Source organism: Lagenorhynchus albirostris, chromosome 20, assembly GCF_949774975.1.
Source record: "Lagenorhynchus albirostris chromosome 20, mLagAlb1.1, whole genome shotgun sequence".
NCBI lineage: Eukaryota > Metazoa > Chordata > Mammalia > Artiodactyla > Delphinidae > Lagenorhynchus > Lagenorhynchus albirostris.
Genome location: NC_083114.1, coordinates 48,652,400 through 48,671,692, shown reverse-complemented (window position 1 = coordinate 48,671,692; position 19,293 = coordinate 48,652,400). Strand labels below are relative to the sequence as shown.

Here is a 19,293-nt window from a genome sequence, read left to right as displayed (position 1 = left end):
TGGGTCTGGTTTCCTTCGCTTAGCGGTGTGAGAGGCATCCATGTTCCTCTTCATTGCCGACTAGTATTCCACAGTATGCGTGAACCATACTTTATTACTCAGCAACCCGAGGACATAGGGTTGTTTGCAGTTTGGGACAATTATGAATGGAACTGCTGTAAACATTCACTTTTAGGCTCTTGTATAAACATAAGTTTTCATGTCGCTTGGGTAAATAAATACTTAGGAGGGGACTACTAAATTGTATGGTAGGTACATGTTTAACTGTTTAAGAAACCGCTCAACTTTTCCAAAGGAGGTGTATCTTTTTACATTCTCACCAGCAGTGGCTGAGTTCCAGTTGCTCCCCATTGCTCTCACACTTGATATTACTGGGTTTTTTAATTATTATTATTTTTTAAGTAATACTAATAGGTGTGTAATGGTATCCCACGTGGTCTTCAATGGCATTTCCCTAATGATGTCGAAAATCTATTCATGCGCTTCTCTGCCCTATATTCATATACCTTCTGGTGAGGTGTCTGTCCAAATCTTTTGCCAACTTTGTAAACTGGGGTTTTTGTTTTATCATCGAGTTTTGAGTGTTCATTATATGTTCTCGATACAAGTCCTTCCTGAGGGCTGTGATTTGCAAACATCTTCTCTAGTCTGTGGCTTGTCTTTTTGTCCTCTTCACTGTGTCATTCAAAGTGAAGTTCTTCAACTTTGATGACGCCCAGTTTTTTCTATTACAGTTTGAGCTTTTTGTATCTCATAGACGCCATTGCCTAATCCAAGGACAGAACATTTTCTGCTAGGTTTTCTTCTGGAAGTTTTACACTTAGGTCTGTGGCTCACTTTAAATTTTGTGTAAGAGGGGCTTCCCTGGTGGTGCAGTGGTTAAGAATCTGCCTGCCAATGCAGGAGACATGGGTTCGAGGCCTTGTGCAGGAAGATCCCACATGTCGCGGAGCAACTAAGCCACAACTACTGAACCTGCGCTCTAGAGCCTGTGAGCCACAACTACTGAGCCCATGCGCCACAACAATTGAAGCCCACATGCCTAGAGCCTGTGGTCTGCAACAAGAGAAGCCACCGCAATGAGAAGCCCATGCACCACAATGAAGAGAAGCCCCCGCTCACCGCAACTAGAGAAAGCCCGTGCAGCAACAAATACCCAACACAGCCAAAAATAAATAAATAAAATAAATTTTAAAAAACACTTGCGTAAGATATGAGATGGGGCCAAGCCTCATTCTTTTCTTCCAGTTGTTTTAGTACTATCCGGTGAAAGTCTATCCTTTCTCCATTGAATTACCTTGACACCTGTGGAAAACCAATTGACCATATCTGTGTGGGTCTGTTTCTGCACTGTCTGTACTGGTTCATTGATCTGTGTCTGAACTTTCACCCATCTCACACTTCAAATCAGGTACTGTGAGCCTTCTGTGTTCTTTTTCAAAATCACCTTAGCTATTCTAATTGCTTTGACTTTGGCTGTAGCTTTTAGGATCAGCTTGTCTCCATCTACAAAAAAATCCAAGGTGAGTTTGATGGGGATTATGTTAAATCTATAGATCAATCTGGGGAGAATTGACATCTTAACAGTAAAATTTTCCAATCTGTGAACATGGTATATCTCTCCATTTATGTAGGTCTTCATTGATTTCCTTCATCAGTCTTTTGTATTTTCATCATACGGAGCCTACATATATTTTTTAGATTTATACCTAATTATTTCATTTTTCAGATGCTATCGTAAATAATAGTGTTTTTTTGTTTTTCTTAAATAAATTTATTTTATTTATTTTTATTTTTGGCTGTGTTGAGTCTTCGTTGCTGTGTGCAGGCTTTCTCTAGCTGCAGCGAGCAGGGGCTACTCTTCCTTGCAGTGCATGGCCTTCTTATTGCGGTGGCTTCTCTTGTTGTGGAGCACGGGCTCTAGGCGCGTGGGCTTCAGTAGTTGTACCACGTGGGCTCAGCAGTTGTGGCACACGGGCTTCAGTAGTTGTAGCACGTGGGCTCAGCAGTTGTGGCACGTGGGCTCTAGAGCGCAGGTTCAGTAGTTGTTGTGGTGCGTGGGCTTAGTTGCTCCGCGGCATGTGGGATCTTCCCGGACCAGGGCTTGAACCCGTGTCCCCTGCATTGGTAGGTGGATTCTTAACCACTGCACCACCAGGGAAGCCCTATCATAAATAATAGCTTTTTAAATGTCAATTTCCAATTGTTTATCACCAGTATACGAAAATACAGTTCATGGTATAATTTACTCTGTAGCCTGTATTCTTGCTAAACTCATTTATTAGTTTTAGGGTTTTGTGTAGATCCCATGTGATTTTCTACATAGACAATCATGCTCTCTGTGAATAGAAAGTTTTATTTCCTCCTTTCCAATGTGTTTGCCTTTTATTTTTTTCTTCTTTTATTTTGTGGCTGGAGCTTCCAGGACAATGCTAAACAGAAGTGATGAGCGTGGACAACCTGGCCTTGTTCCCAATCTTAGGGGGAAAACATCCAGTCCTTTGCCATTAAGTATGGTGTTAGCCATGAGATTTTTGTAGATACCCTTTACCAGGTGAAAGAAATTGTTATATTTCTAGCTTGGTTTTTTAAAAAATCATGAATGAATGTTCAATTTTCTCTGTTGCTATTTCTGTGTAAAATGATAATGTGATTCTTTCTCCTTTAGTGTGTTAATATGATGAATTGCACTGATTGATTTTCAGATGTTGAACCAGCCTTCCTTCCCCAGGAAAAACTCCACTTATTGTGGTGTATTACTTTTTGTATATTGCTGGATTTGTTTCGCTAATTTTTTTTAATTAATTAATTTATTTTTATTTTTTGGCTGCGCTGGGTCTTTGTTGCTGCGTGCGGGCTTTCTCTAGTTGCAGAAAGCATGGGTTACTCTTCGTTGTGGTGCGCGGCTTCTCATTGCAGTGGCTTCTCTTGTTGCGGAGCACAGGCTCTAGGTGCGCAGGCTTCAGTAGTTGTGGCTTGCAGGCTCTAGAGCGTAGGCTCAGTAGCTGTGGCACACGGGCTTCACTGCTCCACGGCATGTGGGATCCTGCTCTGCGGACCAGGGCTCGAACCCATGTCCCCTGCATTGGCAGGCGGATCCTTAACCACTGCGCTACCAGGGAAGCCCTGTTTTGCTAATATTTTGTTGAGGATTTTTTTTTTAATCTATGTTGATGAAGGAGATTGGTCTGTAGTTCTCTAGACCAAGCGTACATGGAACATTCACCAAGATAGACTATATTCTGGGCCACTAAACAAACTTTAACAAAAGTTTGAAATCTTTAACAATATAATGGAAGTCTCACAAAATATGTTCTCTTACATCAGAGTTAAAGTAGTAATAACAAAAAAAAACACTTTAAAATAATCCATCAGACAAAAAGAAAGTCTTATGGAAAATTAGAAAATATTTTGAACTGAATAAAAATAAAATATTTCAAAATTCATGGGATGCAGCTAAAGCAGTGTCTAGAGGAAAACGTGTGGGATTCCATGCTCCCAATACAGGGGGCCCAAGTTTGATCCCTGGTCAGGGAACTAGATCCTGCCTGCCGCAACTAAAAGAGCCCACATGCCTCAACCAAAGATTCTGCATGCCACAACTAAATATCCCACATGCCTCAACTAAAGATCCTGCATGCCACAACTAAAAAAAAAAAGAAAATGATCCCACATGCCACAACTAAGACCTGGTGCAGCCAAATAAATAAATATTTTTAAAACGTTTGTATTAGAAAAGAATAAAGTTCTCAAATCAATAATCTAAGCTTTAGAAAACTAGAGAAAGAAAAACAACCAGAATGAATGAAATAATAAAGAGCAAAAATCAATGAAATAGAAAACATAAAACTAGTAGATAGAATTAAACCAAGTTAGTTCTTCGAAAAGGTCGGTAATATTAATAAACCTCTAATCAGACTAACCAAGAAAGGCGAAAAATTATCAGTAACAGAAATGACAGGTGGGACTCTATAGAAATTGAAAGAATAATGAAAAGTAGGCTAGAAAAACTCTATAGCTGGGGCTCCCCTGGTGGTGCAGTGGTTAAGAATCCGCCTGCCAATGCAGGGGACACAGGTTTGAGCCCTGGTCCAGGAGGATCCCATATGCCACGGAGCAGCTAAGCCCGTGCGCCACAACTACCGAGCCTGTGCTCTAGAGCCCATGAGCCACAACTACTGAGCTCACATGCCACAACTACTGAAGCCTGCACGCCTACAGCCGGTGCTCCACGAGAGGCCACTGCAGTGACAGGCCCGCGCACCGCAACAAGGAGTGGCCCCCGCCCACTGCAACTGGGGAAAGCCCGCATGCAGCAACGAAGACCAATGCAGCCAAAAATAAATTAAAAAAAAAATTACTTAAGCTCGCCTATGAAGAAATAGATAACCCAAATCATCCTAAATCTACTTAAGAAATTGAACTTCATAGTTAAAAACCTTGCAATTTAGAAAATTACAGGACAAGATAGTTCCACTAGGGAGTCTTACCAAACATTTAAGGAAGAAATACCTGTCCCTGCTTTTAGAAGTCTCTCTGTGTGCCCCTTAGGGCCATTTTCACACACACACACACACACAGACACACAAAGATGGAAAATTTAAAAAAAAAGCAAACAGTGCAGCTTTGTGTGAACAGCAGTGTTTATGTAGGAGGTGTGACCCCAGGTCAACCCCAGTTCTTCCAAGGACCACAGCCATTGCTCTGAGGTGCCCGTACAGTCTGCAGGCAGTGGTCACGGCAGGGGGGAGCTGACATGGGTCACACAGGGATCCAGTGCTGGAAAGGACCCCATCCTGCTGGACGAGAAGGTGTGACGCTGCTTAGGACACCCCCGCTACCCCCGCTGAGAGAGGGATCTGACCTCAAAGACCCAAGCAGTGATTCCAAATCCACCCAAAAATCCTTGTTTCTGAGGGCCAGGCAGGCAGGGGTTTCCCCAGGGGACCCCGAGGTCAGCATTTGTGAGGCCCTGTGCCTGCCTGCTGCTATAGGAATTCAAGTCCAAATGGCCAGTCTCTGGCCAAGGAGACAGTGGGGGCAGGGGGGAATGACTGAGGTGGCCCTGCGGTCCTCCTCTCAGGCCTGTCGTCTGGAAACAGCAGAAGCTTGGCTGGGGGCCGGGCCTGGGCTCAGCCTGCAGACAGGGCCTGTCTGTCTCCCCCTGGTGCCCCTCTCTGTGTGCCCGTGAGGACCCTGGGGACTGAGGACAGTTCCAAGGGGCGTCTGGTCTCTGAGCTCGGTCAGCAGGCCTTCCCGCCCACACCCTCCAGGCAGGCCACGCCATACACCCACCCCACTGTCCTCCCTTAGGATCCCTTTGGCAACTGGGAAAAGCGGGTGGTGTGCTCATCCGGCCAGACCAGATGGCTGTGAGGTGGGGGACCCGGCAGCCCAGGGCCCGCCGGCTGCCAGTCTCAGCAAGCACTCGGCTCCTCATTCTGTGCCCGTCCCGCCCTCCCTGTGTGTCCTGCGGGCTGCTTGGGGGGCTGCTCCTCGGCCATCACACCCACGGGGTGGGCTGGGGGGGGGGTCCTGCCCCCCAGCAGAAAAATGGGGAACCCACCTCAGGGACAAGGTTGGGGAGTAGCCCCCACGGGCAAGGATGACCCTTCCAGCAGTGCCAGCCTGGCTCTTGCTGGTTCGTGGACTCCTGAAATATTATCTGTGTTTTACTGGTGGCTATTCTCGTCACTGGGTGGGCTGTCCACTCTGAGCTTACCTGGCTGGGTGGCTACCCTCACCAAGGCCTCAGTGGGTGAGGGGAGGAGGCCAGAGGAGGGCGAGGCCGACTGCAGACACCTGAGGGGAGCCACTCTTTGGTGGGACACAGAGGCTGTGGGCACATGGGGACAGCACAAAGTCACAGAGTCCTAGGAGTGAGGGGCTGGGGGACACAGACTCTGCAAGTGGCCCAGGCTGACAAGATCATGAGTTTAAGAATGCGAAAGCTGATGGCTCAGAGCCAGAAGGCTCCTTTGCTGCCACCCTCTGTGACGACGTCCAGGGAGCCTGGCAGGCTGGGAGGGGTTCTTCTGCAGCAGTCCCGGCCCCCACCAGGCGGGGACAGGCCACCAGTTCCATGCCAGCGAACAAGGAGTCACAGCTATCCCCGGGGCCCGGGTCAAGCTCTGGCCCTCTCTTTGCAGTGTCTGTGCCGAACGGGCCCCGCTCGGATCCAGCCCCCTGCTCTCTGGAACCTGCCAGTCTGGTCTTGGCCTCCCTGGCATCCGCACGGGCTGGAAGGGGGCAGCCCTCCAGGGAAGTCGGGGGCACAGGGCCGGGCTGCAGCCCCGATGGGGGAGCGGTGCCCTTGGGCGAAAACAGAGCTGAACTCAGAGGCTGCAGGAAAGCCTGGCCCCCCGTGAAAGGCAGAGTGTCGGTCAGCAGGTCTGATGGGCCCACATGGGCGACTGTGGGGCCAGGCTCGGCTGGGGGCCTCCGGGCAGGGGGCCACTGTCGGCAGGAGGCTTCAAAGTGTCTCAGGATCTGAACGAGGGAAGAAGAGGGGAATCAGTGAGGGCTCCTGTGCTCCTCCAGGAATCTCAGAGGACATGGCCCTCCCAGATCCCTCCTCAATGCTGCTGCCCAGAGCAGGGGGCAGGGCCGCTAGCCGCTCACAACTATTCTCGTGTCATTCCCCCAACTGCAGCGCTGCTGCTCCCCACCGTCACACAAATGGACACTTTCCCGGCGTCAAGCTGCCGTGTGACCTGCCAGAGCAGGAAAAGCCCCCCTGGTCAGGTGCCACACGAGCACCTGACACACACGCGGAGAGAACAGACATGTCTAAACCCCCGATCGTTCCCACCTGCCAGACTCCTGGGTCCTTCCCAGGTTTTAGAAACACCACCGTGACATGCCCACAACGTGTTTCGTGTGTGGCAGGTTCACTAGTGCTTTGAAGAAGGGCAGTTTAGGGACAGGTGACTAAGGATCTGAATCTTCAGCCACCACAGAGGAAACCAGAAGCCGAAGGATGCCAACAGCGGGCGGAGGTGCTGGGGCCTGGCTGCTGCCGAGGGGCCCCCAGCGAAGATCCCGGGTGGCCTCCCCACATTCATCAGTGGAAAGAAGACTCAGACGAACGGAACCATTTCTGTCCTCCTGGAGCTGGGGATCTGGGAGCAGAGCTCAGACCCACGAGCTGTGACCCAGAGTGCAGAACAGAGGGACAGATGCATCCAAGCATTCGAGGAGAGCTTCCCACAGGAGACGAGCCCTGAGGGAGAGCGAGTCGCCCGAAGAGCAGAGCTGCTGGGCAGAAGGGCGGGGGAGAGGCCAGGCCCCCGACCGCTGTCCTAAGGGCATGACCTGTCCCTCCTGTCCAGCAAGGGCAGAAGGGGCGGGTCTAGGGAAGGCAGTGGAGGGTGGGGGAGACGGTGTGGGGCTGCCGAGGCGTCCTGTGCCCGCTTCTCTGGGTCCCAGAGGCTGCCCACCTTGGTGGCCTTGTTGGTCACGGGTCCAGGGCTGCCCACACTGAGCTCTTGCAGCCGAGGCCGGGCAAGGAGCAGGACTCGCTCCTGGGAGAGCAGGTCGGTGCACCCGAGGGAGGCGATGGCACCCAGGGCTCTCTGCGGGGCGGGCTTGATGTCAGCAGGGTCCACCCCCAGGGAGGGCTGTCTGACCAGCTCCCTCCCTCCTCTCGGCCCTCAGCCGAGCTGGGCGGTCCACCAGAATCCCGTGCTCACTCCCCCCTCACCCACCGCCACCCCCGCTCCCCCCCTCACCATCTGCACACGCTCGCTGGTTGCGCCCAGGTGGCGGATGAGCAGCTCCAGCACGGCCTCACAGTTGAGGAGTCCACACCTGCATGAAGGGGGCACCGGGCAATGCGGCTGGGCCAGCAGAGCAAGAGGGGGGCGGTGTGCAGAGCCAGGGTGAGGGGCGGGGGGGGGCGCAGGGCTGGGGGGCCTGCAGTGGGTCAGGGGCTCACTCTTTGACGAAGTGCTGCACCTCCTCTCGGCTCAGGAAGCAATGTGGCCCCCGTGTCACGGCCCGGACCAGGCTCAGCTCCTGCTGGCAGTCACTCAGGATCACGGCCTCGACCCTGTCGGGGTCACGCAGGTCAGGAAAGGGAGTGGACTCCACCCATGCCAGGAGGGGTTAAGCCTTTCCGGGTCAAGTCTCCCCCATCGGGGTAGGACCCTGGAGCAGGGCAGGGAGGGGTGCCCTGGGGTGCTGGCTCACCTTTCTGCCAGGTCGCGGGGTGCCCGGCTGGCCCCTGAGGGGCTGTCACTGCCCGACGGACTACCTGAGTCCGAGGCCTTGCCCAGGTCGTCATTTTCCTGGGAAGAATCCTGAGAGTTTGGGCTGCTGTCCAGCTCCTCCCAGCCGCCTCCGGCCTGCCCAGGCTGGTGTCTCATGGCTGGAAGAAACAGTGACCAAGGGTAAGACCCTTGTGGGCCTCAGACTGGCCCCATGTCCATCTTCCAGGAGCCCTGGATGGGGAGACCCAGGGAAGGGCCTGGGGGCTGGGTCCCGAGATGTGGACAGGGTGGCCGCCTGGGCTCCAGCTCCAGGAAACACCAGGCGAGAGGAGACGGGACAGAATGGGGCACATTCTGACTCAGGGCCAGGGTGGGGGGTCCCGCACGGGACACGCCCAGCCTGGAAGATGCAGGAAGCAGTGCCAGGCACCACAGGCCAGGCGGGAGGCAGGACACGCAGGGCAGCGGGCTGGGGCAGTGGGGCGGCGCCCAGCACAGCAGCTCTCAAATCCCAGTGAGTCCTGACATTCTTCCTTCTAGCCAGACAAACGTGACAGCAGCTTCTGGGAAAGGCGGAGATCACAGACAGATGCCCCTCCTTCCTTTCTTACAGCTCACCACTAGAACGCACGTGCCACGGAGCCTGGCCCCTGTGGGGGGCTTCCCTGTTGTCCCTGGGCCCTGATGGGCTGCACAGCCACTTGAACGCGCTGGGTGAATGCACAAGAGCTGGGGCTGGGCTCCCGTCCCAGCTCAAGTCCTGCTTCTGTGTCTGAGCAGCTGGGATCCTGGGCGGACCCCGCCTTCTCGTGGGGCCTTACCACCCAAGTTCCCACCCAGAGCAGACTGACAGAGACGTCAGACAGTGCAGGGACAAGGCAGCCACCGCAGAGGCCCCAGGGAACTCGAGTCGTGTGGGCGGCCGGCTCTGTGGGGGTTCCCACGTGGCCAATGGAGCATGCTGGCTCTGAGAGATGTCGTGGGAGCGGCAGGGTGTGGCTCGTACCCCCTCCCACCATGAGTGGGCTGCTTTCTTCCTCCTCCCCCATCAGCTCCGGCCTGGCCCGAACAGGTGACAGGAAGCCCAGGGCCCTGGGAGGGGGAAGCCAGACCCCTCCAGGGGAGGAGTCTCGCTGGATACCTCGGGCACCTGGGCCGGCTGTGGGGAGAGGGTTCCCAGGGGTTGGAGGGCCGAGGCCGGCTGAAGGTGTCACAGCCGGCTGGTAGGCGTCACCTCGCAGAAGGGACCTCTGGGAGCTGGGGCTCTCAGGCCCAGGGCGCATGGCGCTGGCCACCACCTCTGCGGCCTTCTGGATGGTGGACAGGAAGGCTTCGCCTGCAGAGCCTGCACCAGAGACGGAGAGGAGACGGCGCAGCCCCTCTCAGTCCTGCCCCGTTTTCCCAGGATGAGGTGCCCCTGCCTGCTCCCCACCCAGGACTTGGAAGCAGGACACAAGCTGCAGTCACAGAGCAGAGACCGTGTGGAGGGACAGGGCCCTTCCGGAAGCTTCCGTGGTGAATTCACTTCAGTGCATCCTGGCCCCGTGGAACCGGGACGCTCGGCAGCTCACAGCAAAGCTGTGCCGCTGGGCCCCCTGGGTCCCCGCCTCGGAGCAGGGGGCCACCTGAGGTGCTTGTCCTGAGAACCACAATCTCCGTGGCCGCTTAAGGAGTGCTCACGCCCAGGGCTGAAGGGCCTTCCCACGAGTGCCCCACAGAGGGTGATCCGGCGGCCACCCCCAAATTAGGAACAGGTGGGGCCTCTGAGGCAGACCCACTTCGGGAATTACAAGTGCCAGGGAACTGGGAGCCGTGACCACACAGTCAGCACAGCAGCCTGACACGGCCCAGTGGCCCTGCTGGGGCCTCAGGCTCTCCCAGCCAGCAGCGCCGGCAACCGGCCTGCTCTAAATCCCCTCTGCCACAGCCGGGACCACCACCCTCTGCCCTCGGCTCCTTGAAGGAGCCAGCGCTGGGGGCCCGAGTGCAAGGCTGACCCTCAGCCTGGCTTCTCACCTGTCGGTTAAACAGAGCCGGCTGCACCTGCCCTGCCGCCCCAGGGTGGGAGGGAAGTCAGTCGGGGGGCGCACAGGCCCCGCCCACCCCTCGCCCGGCCCCTCATCCCCACAGCACTCACCTGTGTGGCCCCGTTCCTTGCTGTAGCCGAAGCCCTGTAGGGAGCTCTGGGGCCTGGACTGGGAGCCCATGCCTGTGGGGAGGCCCACGTCAGCAGCGGCGGGGACCCCCACCCTCAGTCCCGGATACTCAGGGGAGGAGAGGCCGTGAGCCCCCGCAGAGTGGAACCTGGTGATGGGGCTGGACGTACTTGCATACCTGCTGGAGGCAGGGCCCTGGGTGGCTGGGAAGGAGGCAGAGGTGACAAGGCGTCCGAGAACAAGGCAGCCCCCAAGTCCTAGGCAGAGGCAGAGGACACTCAGCACAGCCACACGCCGCTGTCCTCCCGCCCAGCCCTCTGCTCTGCACCCCTGTCCCCTTCTCCTCTGAGGGCCACACACAGGGGCTCCCGTCCCGCAGCAGGAGTGGAACCAGAGTCCCGGATGGGAAAAGCAGGGAGAGACCTGGGTCCTGGGCTCACCTGGGCGGCTGCCCGCACCTTCTGGTACAAGCTGTTCCCATGGAGAGGATCCGGGGGTCCCGTGAAAACTGCGGGACGGAGGCAGAGGGGAGCAGAGCTGAGCTGGGCTATGCCAACCACCCCGAGGGGCCCAGCCTCAAAGCCCATCCCCGACACAGGTGGTGAGCCTCGGCCCCGCCCAGCCCCCCAGGAAGCCCCTGCTCAGCACCCCCACCCCCGAGTCCCTGGGGGCTTCCTAAAGCACAGATGCACCACCGTCCCCAGGCCTGAGGTGGCTATGCCCTCACAACCCCTCGGCTCCCCCAGCCCACACCCCCAGCGGCGAGGCTGCAATCCGACCTCCAGAACATCATGGGCTGCATCACTCCCTGACCCCACTGCCGCCCCCGCCTGAGCTCCTGCACCCGCGGCCTAACTGCCTCCCCTCAACCCCTTCTCCACCCAGAGGCAACCAGAGGGGGCTCTTGTCCGATTCAAAACACTTAGCGCTTCCAGGGGCTCAAAGATGATAAAACTCAAGTTCCTTACCACGTCTGAAAAATCTCCTGCTCATAAAACTTCAGATGTGGTGAATCAAACGAGCTTAAATCTCATTAAGCCACTCGCGGGCTCTCCCTGCCGCAGGGCCCTTGCACTAGCTGGAGGACACCTTATGCCTGGCTCCACCTCATCCTTTCAGAGCTGAGAGGAAGAGCAGGGCCTCTCTGTTTCCTCTGTCCAAACACATCGCACTTTTCACCCATCTGGTGCTGTCTCCACCCTGGCAGGCCAGCCCCGGGGTGTGCAGACCACGGCCCTGCAACCAGGTAGGGCGGGCACCTCCCTGCTGCCGTGCCACAGCTCCCACCCTCCCTGTGGGGCCCAAGCCTCGAATTGCAGGGGACCCCCACCTGGCCCCCAAAGTAGGGCCGTCCTCTCTGTGTACCTTCCTGCTCCCAGCACCACCTCTTCTCACAGCCTATGCAGGCCTATCTGGGCACCCGTCCTCTGGGGGCAGTGCTCAGAGCTCAAGCGATTTTGGTGCCAACAGAAAACCACGGTCTGCTGTCCCTGTTCTGCTTCATCTGCCCTCTTTGGAGACCAGGATAGAGGTGACATCTGGCACCAGCCATGGTCACATGAGCTGCCCAGCAGGACAGGCCCATTCTGACCAGCTGGCTGGTGAGTATGAACCAGCCGTGCTGCTTCAGTGCACAAGCTCCGGGGAGCTAAGCTGTGACAAGTGCACCCCCCGCCCCCTGGATGCCTCTGGGCATCTGCTGAGTCACGGTCTGTGCCCGCTTCAAGGCCATTCCCTGTCTCCAAGGCGCTGGCATAGTGGCCCAGGGCCCACGGGCAGCCCAGCCCCACCCCAGCCTCAGTCCTGCCTGCAGTAAAGGGGGGACAGTGGATTTGGGGTGTGGGTGGGATAAGTCCCAGCACCTGGCGGGTGGGACTAACTCACTAACTGCTGAGGGTCTCCTGCAAGCAAGCAGTGGCCGAGGGACTCAGTCCCCTCCGTGGCATTGCCCCTCAGGGACAGCTTGGCAGGGTGGGTTCTTGCCTGAACACCAAGGCCCTCCTGTTCAGTTTGCCCCACCCGAGGAGAAGATCTCAGGCCATGTCCCCACAAGTCCTTGTTAACAAGAGATGAGAGACGCACGGACACCTCCGGCCTGGGGGTGGGTGAGTGATGGGGCTCCACCCCAGACCCACCTGTCGCCTGGACCACGACAGGCCAGAGCCCCACCTCTCCTGCCGGCCTCACCAGTCCCGTCCTCCCACAGCCCTTCCAACAGCGGAAGGCTTACTAGGGCCCTGAGGAGCAGCCCTGGGGAGAAGAGAGAGCCCGTGGCAGGGATGGCAGTGCGGACGCTTGCCGAGCGCCCACCGTGTGCAGGGCACAAGGACAGGAAAGGTCCAGGCCGCAAGGGCCTGGCAGGGCTCACGGACAGACACCAGTCATTCTGTACAGTGCGGTGAACACAGGGGAGGAGCAGGGGGCTAAGCGCAGGGAGGGCTTGGAGGAGCCCCCAGCTGAGCTGGCCTGGCCCTTTGGGGAGGAGGGAAGGGTCCGGCACAGAGGAGCTGGCAGCAGAGGACAGGGTGGATGGAGCACAGGGTGGGAGCATGAGTAAGGGGTGGGGGAGCGGGGGCCCGGGTTATGGGATTTGGCCAAGACCTGCCCTGGCCACCCTCCTCCCTGCACCTCCACTGGGTTGTGCCGGTGCTGTACCTGCGGCTTCCTGGATGAAGGCGGGGTTGCGCTTAAGGATGAGCAGGAAGGACGAGGAGCCATGACCGCACAGGTGCAGCATGATCTTCAGTACCTGGGGGAGCAGGCACGTGGAGCAGAGCTGGGCCCAAAGAATGGCACCCCTCCCGACACAGCCACCGCGCCCCCGGCTCACCCCTCCCCTCCAGCCTCACCACCGGGGGCAGGACTGGGCCCTAAACTAACCCCCAGGAAAGTCTGCGGAGCCGCTCACGGACTCACCTTGAGCTTCACGCGGCCAGAGCCGCTCTGCAGACGGCTCAGCAGGTACTCCAGGAGGCACTGGCTGCTGCCCAGGGACTCGTGGGTGATCTCTGGGAGGCGCTCGGTTAGGGAAGGGGCGAGCTGACCCTGGGCCGCACACGGCCGCTGGCCTGGGAGAGAAGCCAGGCCTTCCTGCCACACGCTCCTCAGTGTGTCCCCCCAGCAGGCGCCCACCCAGGCCCTGGTTTCAGGAGCATCAGGCTTCGAGGGTTTCCTGAGCCTCGTATCATCAGTAGTGCGGCTTTCAGAGCCCGTTCACACCCGGCTACTACGGAAAAGGAGCCGTGGCCCGCTCAGGGTAGAAGCCCAGGAACCCTGCTCCAGGGCCCCCACACGTGTCCACAAGGAAGGATACTGGTGATCTCCTCAAATAGGTAGCCTGGACACGGGACGTCATCATCCGACGTTCCCTTCAGGAGAATCGGGAGCTGAAAGGGAGGGAGAGCCCTGCCCACAGTGAGTGGCCATGCACACAGGGGGCCCCCGGACAGCAAAGGGGCCACCCATTCCTGAGATGGGCCACAGGAGCCCTCGTTCTCGGGGCACCAGTCTCCACACATCTCGTTGTTGGCATGCCACAGGGTGAGGGGACCCAGAGAGGGCAGTTATGGTCCTACGGGCCACAGGAAGCCTGCAGGAGCCTCCCTTGTGGAGGTCAGCATGAACGCCTGGGAAGAGGAAATGGGTGGTGGTCTCCATGGTGACGGGCCCTCTGGGTCAGGATTCGGCATGGCCCCCAGACCCCTATGCTTACAGCCGCACAACTTAAAACCACCTTTAGCTTACCTACTTACTGACTGGCAAAAAAAAAAAAAAAAAGCCTTTGGGGTCAGCCCCCTTCCCACTTCCCACGCAGGGCACTGGGAAGATTACATTTTTCCGGAACACAAATCAGCAAAGTGACATAACCATTCAGCCTGACCGACCTACAGCTCCACTTCTATGAAAGGACTCCACGGAAACAACCCAAAGCAAGAACAACCAACTTAGTTGTGTGTCTCACGTTTACCTGTTGGCAGAAATTAAGAGCTGACTCAGCACAAAGACCTACAGCTTATAGGGATAAAACCCAGAAACACCCGTTCCACATCATTGAACATCTGGGGGGCACAAGCCTCAGTGTAGACAGACTTCAGGTGCACTCCGGGAGGTGCTGGCCACAGATACGGTCTGCCTGAATGTCGCACGAGGCTGTGTGTGTACACACTCTTTAGCTATTTGTCCACCAAGACCCAGAGGGGAGCTGGCAAGGTCTGCAGAACCGTAGAATGCTTGGCACATAGCGAAATCTCTGCTCAAAGAGAACTGACTGTGCTTCTGGCAGCACGAGGGTGAACGGGGAATCCCCCCACCCCCATCCCCACCGCCTGCCTGAGGAAGCTCGAGGTGCCAGGAGAATTTACTGGGTCATTTCAGAAGCATTTTCTAAGAAGGACCTACAATTGTGAACACGGAACTCCTACAACTCGGGAGTATCTTTCTCAAGGACCTGAAGGCCACTCCTCTAAATGTAACCATCAGGAAGGACAGGGGCTGTCTCCCAGTCGCTACTGGACGATGGGATCCTAGCTTCTGTAACCACCAGCTATCAGCACAGCAGCCGGTATCCCGTGGACACTGCCCAACTGCCTATAATTTTTCACTTGAGCTCCACCCGTCCCTCCTTCTGTCCTGAAAACTCTCAGTCCTCTCTGCACAATTTGGAGTGGAGCTCAGGGCTTCCCCCACCGCCTGAGCCACTGAATAAAAGGTTTTCCCCTGTTTCCCGGACCAGTGTCTGGTTGTTTATCTTAGACAGAATTTGGGGTCACTATGCTTCCTTTTCTGTAAGGTTATTGATACTTTAAGTCGGGTAAGAAAACAAAAACTGGGGTCCCACAGCTCTCTTCTCCAACTTGGATTTTGTTCAAGGGCGTCTCACTGTCCCCAGTGGACCTGACACACGGGTAGCCTGACCTGCCCCCTCGACGTACGTGCTGTGGGATCCCCCAGCTTTGGGAGGGGCCGAAGAGTAGGAGGGGAGAGGAGGAGGGGTCTGGGGTGTAGGAGGGGACGGAAGGGGGTGAAAAAGAGTAGAGAGAATAAGTGGGAGGGGCCGGGGGACGACGGAGGGGACGCCGAGCTCAGGAGCAGCCGGAGAGCCCGGCGCGGGGACGCCGCGAGGGTCGAGCGGAGCCAGGGAGGCGGCCGGTTCGGGCCGGGGGCGAGGCCAGGAGGCGGCGCGCGGCGGGGCCGGGGCCCCCCGCACTCACCCGGTGCAGGAAGCTCAGGCGGTCCCGCAGCGGCACCGTGGCCGCCATGGTGCCGGTCAGCTTCCGGCCCCGCCCAGCTCCCGCCAGGCCCGAGCCCCTTCCAATAACTGCGCGGGTCTGACCCCGCTGGCCAATCACTCGCGTGAGGCGGGCCCTGCGGCTGACTTCGGGAAACAATTTGCACATGAACCAATCCAAAGTCCAAGGACAAAGACAGACAAAACCGCGAGCCAATTGCAAGGCTCTGGAACACCAGGAGCGGTTCCGGAGGAGAGGCGGAGGCGAGGGCTGAAGCCTGGCCAATGACAAAGCGCAAGAAAGGTTGTGGGCGGAAGCTCCGACCTATTAAGCTGTTGGGTGCCGGAAGAGGCTGGACCTAAGATGGCGGCGCCCACGGGTGCCAGGAAGAGCTGCTCATGTCGGGGAACGGAGCAGTGTGGGGTCGCGTGCGAAGCCGCCTCCGCGCCTTCCCCGATCGCCTGGCGGCCTGTGGGGCCGAGGTGCGGAGTCGTCAGGCGGGGCAGGAAGGGCCGCGCGGGGCGGGGTGCGGGCTGGCGGGGTGGTGGTGACTGGGGAGCGGCGACGGGGTCTGCCCGGGTGACCGGCGGGCGTGGGGGCCGCCGCGACCCTCGCCCGTCCCCGTCCCGCCCCCAGGCCGCGGCCTACGGCAGGTGCGTGCAGGCGTCCATGGCCCCGGGCGGCCGCTTGAGGAAGGATCTGTGCGCGCAGGAGTTCGAGGCCTTACGGAGCTGCTTCGTTGCCGCGGTAGGTGGGCGCCGGCCCCGCCCGGGGAACGGACCCTGGGAGGCTGGCACCCACGTGCTTGCGCGGGCCCTCCGGCTTTCTTTCCTTCTGGGTGCGGTGCTGGGCGCCAGCAAGTGCTTCAGACGCGGCACACCCTCCATCAGCCGGCGCGACCCCCGCCGCCATGGAGCGCGCGTGCCAGTGTCCGTCAGGTTGGGGGAGCACCGCTCTCAACGTGTACCTGCCAGTGCCTTGTAACCCTTTGCGGGAGTGTTGCTGGTGGGGGGTCCCGGCCCCTGCTGTCCTAGTTTCTCTGGTGTTTAGGACCCCACGTGTGTGCTGTGCGTGGGCAGTTGCAACCGGGCACCCCGACACCCCCCCTTCCTTTCGACTACCCCATTTCACAGAGGGTGAAAGGAGAAAAAACGAGTGTATTTTAGGTTTGTTGTCATGACCAAGGTTACAGAGGCTGAGAAGTCCCCCACCCAGCCGCGCTGGTTGGTTCTCACTGGCGCAGAAGCGGGCTGTGGTGACAACAGTGTGTTCCTTGGCTCTGGACTCAGTTCTGCCTCTAACCCTTCTGTAACAGGTGGTTTCTGTTTCTGAGCTGTGGCGTTTTCTGATCCTCATCTGATCAAATGCTATGCCAGTGAAAATAGACACCGTGCACAAGTAAAGATTTATGGTGTTGTGTTGATGCGTTTATTATAAAGGATGGGGAGGAAGTAGAGTTGGAAGAGACCCACACTGACTGAGGGAGAGGAGCTCTCTGGGGAACCGAGATGGGAGTTCCAGTCTCTCAAGAGGAGGGTGTGGAGACCGCCTGTAATGAGGCTTTAACACAGGGTTTTGAGCTGGTGTCATGGCCTTGGGTGCCCCTGGCCCAGTGGGTCTGGGGTGGGCCACGATGCCAGTGGTCAGCTCTGTTTGCCAGAACTGCTGATCTCGAGAACTGGACCCAAGAAGGGGCAGTTGGGTCAGCCTAGCAGAATTCAGGGAATCCAAGGCAGTTTCCTGATGTTCCAGGATGGTTGAGAATGCGTGGGCTATCCCTCATTTCCTGGAGGGCTCAGAGAACTCCTTGCACCTTCCTTGCCATCGTTGTGGCTGGGACGTGTGGCCTCAGCCCTTGTCACCAACCTCTGATCTGACATGTGCCCTTCACCCAAGCTGCGTGTGTCCCTTGGACTTGCTTCCTGCCTCTTGGCAGCTTCCCTGCTTTACTTAGAGTGTTCCCTCGGGGAGGGGACAAACCTTCATTCTGTGGTCACTGGTTGGAAGGATTCACACGTGAGATAAAGATCACACACTTCTGGCCACGCTAGGCTTTTCTCTACCGCCTATGGTTAGTCAGGAATCACCCATTACAGGTATCTGGTCACCTGTGATTCCTTACGCTCCTTTGCCTCTGTCACGTCGTCCTGCCCCCGGGAGCATGTCGCTGCCTCTCGTGCCATTTTCCACTGAGGGTAACCTAACTGCAGGCCCTGGGCACTGGAAGCTCAGAACAGGGAACTTGGGGGTTTCTCACCTAAGAACACAAGCCGGTGAACGCATTTTTGCCCACTCTGCCTGGACCCTGAGACTCCACGGGGCTGAACGAGGAGGCAGAGGGCTCTGGGCGCCACTTCCAGCTCCGTCCCTGGGAGCCCTGTCCCTGGGCAAGTGTTTCAGCATCTCTGACCTCAGAGTTTCCGCTACAGGGGGAAAACTAAACGTAACTCGTTGGTGCACAGTGCCTGGCACAGGTGGGCGTGGCTTTGAGGCCACAGAGCAGGTTGAGCTCTGTGGCCGGTGGAGGTGGGAGCAGAGACCCAGCCCCAGGGGCCCCCTGCTGCAATCCATGGCCAGGCTCTTTGTAAGTTATTTGCCAGAAGATGGCATTTGGTGTGGCAGTTTTCTTACTTTAGAGCCACGTCTAACTTGAAAACAACTCATTCAGACAAAGAACTTTCTCTTCCAGGCCAAGAAGACCCTGACAGGAAGCCATTAGGAAGGACTGCGAGCTCCACTCCACGTCCCCGGGTGTGTGGTACTGATGGCCCCGAGGGGCAACTGTCTAAAACCTCAAAAGCTCTTGAGGCTAAAAGGACCGGAAACACTTTAGGCGAGTGCGGGCAGAGGGGAATGGGTTTTCCAACTTTGCTCACTTAAGGATTCAGGAGAGAATAAGATGAAGTGAACCCACAATAAAGACCAGATCAGATGCTATAAGATCTATTTTGTCTGCAGGGTGAGCGCGTGGGCCATAGAACACCCTGCCTCTCGAGTCTCTCTCTTTTTTTTTTGCGGTACGCTGGCCTCTCACTGCTATGGCCTCTCCCGTTGCAGAGCTCAGGCTCCGGACGCGCAGGCCCAGCGGCCATGGCTCACGGGCCCAGCCGCTCCGCGGCATATGGGATCCTCCCAGACTGGGGCACGAACCCGCGTCCCCTGCATCGGCAGGTGGACTCTCAACCACTGCACCACCAGGGAAGCCCGAGTCTCATTTTTTAAAGAATTCTCACCAAAGGCGTGTCGTCTGAGTCTAGCGAGGCCTCTAGAAGTAACTACCAATTTACAGCACGGACCAAAGAGAGAAGAGCGACACCACGAGGGAAAGGTAACCACTGTAGGAATCTGATACTGATGGTTTTTTCAGACTTGGAGAGGAAAAAAGGCAGGGGTTGCTCTTCCAGACTAAGGCATGAGTCGAGGGAGGGTCCGGTTTAGGAACCCAGCAGTGAGACCCTCCCCATGGGGTCTCCTACCCACCCTTCTGCAGCCTCTGGAGTCCAAGCCCAAGCCCATCCCTGCCAGGCTCCTGCTGGCTCTGGTTCCACCTGTCATCCTGAGATTAAGGTTAGGCCGCAGCAGCGCCCCTCCCAACATGCACATGCGCAGTCCAGGGAGACCTGACAGGACCCTGGTGCCACGGCCTGAAGATTCCAAGGTCCTGAGCACCGCCTGCTGGGCGCGTGGGGACTGTGCTCC

General features: G+C 57.2%; 2 protein-coding genes across 25 annotated transcripts; one reads left to right on the top strand and one right to left on the bottom strand.

Moving 5' to 3' along the window:
* Nucleotides 1-4,625: 4,625 nt before the first annotated feature.
* On the bottom strand, nucleotides 4,626-15,655 carry TEPSIN (TEPSIN adaptor related protein complex 4 accessory protein). 24 transcript variants are annotated; one of them, XM_060133332.1, is made up of 14 exons: nucleotides 15,577-15,655; nucleotides 13,680-14,333; nucleotides 13,283-13,374; nucleotides 13,022-13,115; nucleotides 12,502-12,616; nucleotides 10,807-10,874; nucleotides 10,537-10,623; nucleotides 10,348-10,419; nucleotides 9,352-9,555; nucleotides 8,191-8,368; nucleotides 7,937-8,050; nucleotides 7,731-7,809; nucleotides 7,440-7,574; nucleotides 4,626-6,489 (listed from the first exon to the last, which is right to left on the bottom strand). In XM_060133332.1, exons 2-14 carry the CDS (start codon nucleotides 13,882-13,884, stop codon nucleotides 5,929-5,931), a joined length of 2,004 nt encoding a protein of 667 aa, XP_059989315.1. In that variant the 5' UTR covers nucleotides 13,885-14,333; nucleotides 15,577-15,655; the 3' UTR covers nucleotides 4,626-5,928. The 24 variants fall into 24 exon arrangements, with proteins under 24 accessions (XP_059989315.1, XP_059989331.1, XP_059989320.1 ...); XM_060133348.1 differs by having other exon boundaries at nucleotides 13,283-13,752; nucleotides 14,251-14,333; nucleotides 15,577-15,638; XM_060133337.1 differs by lacking the exon at nucleotides 15,577-15,655 and having other exon boundaries at nucleotides 13,680-13,771; nucleotides 14,198-15,517.
* A 261-nt stretch (nucleotides 15,656-15,916) lies between these two features.
* NDUFAF8 (NADH:ubiquinone oxidoreductase complex assembly factor 8) lies at nucleotides 15,917-18,534 on the top strand. The gene is made up of 3 exons (XM_060132752.1): nucleotides 15,917-16,076; nucleotides 16,231-16,341; nucleotides 18,284-18,534. The coding sequence occupies exons 1-3, from the start codon at nucleotides 15,993-15,995 to the stop codon at nucleotides 18,311-18,313; spliced, it is 225 nt and encodes a 74-aa protein (XP_059988735.1). The 5' UTR covers nucleotides 15,917-15,992; the 3' UTR covers nucleotides 18,314-18,534.
* Nucleotides 18,535-19,293: the final 759 nt, after the last annotated feature.

Coding starts and splice junctions, on each gene's coding strand:
- TEPSIN (XM_060133331.1), bottom strand. CDS start 15,624: ATGGCGGCCACGGTGCCGCTGCGGGACCGCCTGAGCTTCCTGCACCGG. Junction 12,617..13,021: donor CTTCATCCAGGAAGCCGCAG/GTACAGCACCGG, acceptor TCTTCTCCCCAG/GGCTGCTCCTCAGGGCCCTA. Junction 9,556..10,347: donor CAAGGAACGGGGCCACACAG/GTGAGTGCTGTG, acceptor TCTCTGGTGCAG/GCTCTGCAGGCGAAGCCTTC.
- NDUFAF8 (XM_060132752.1), top strand. CDS start 15,993: ATGTCGGGGAACGGAGCAGTGTGGGGTCGCGTGCGAAGCCGCCTCCGC. Junction 16,077..16,230: donor TGGCGGCCTGTGGGGCCGAG/GTGCGGAGTCGT, acceptor TCCCGCCCCCAG/GCCGCGGCCTACGGCAGGTG. Junction 16,342..18,283: donor GGAGCTGCTTCGTTGCCGCG/GTAGGTGGGCGC, acceptor TTTCTCTTCCAG/GCCAAGAAGACCCTGACAGG.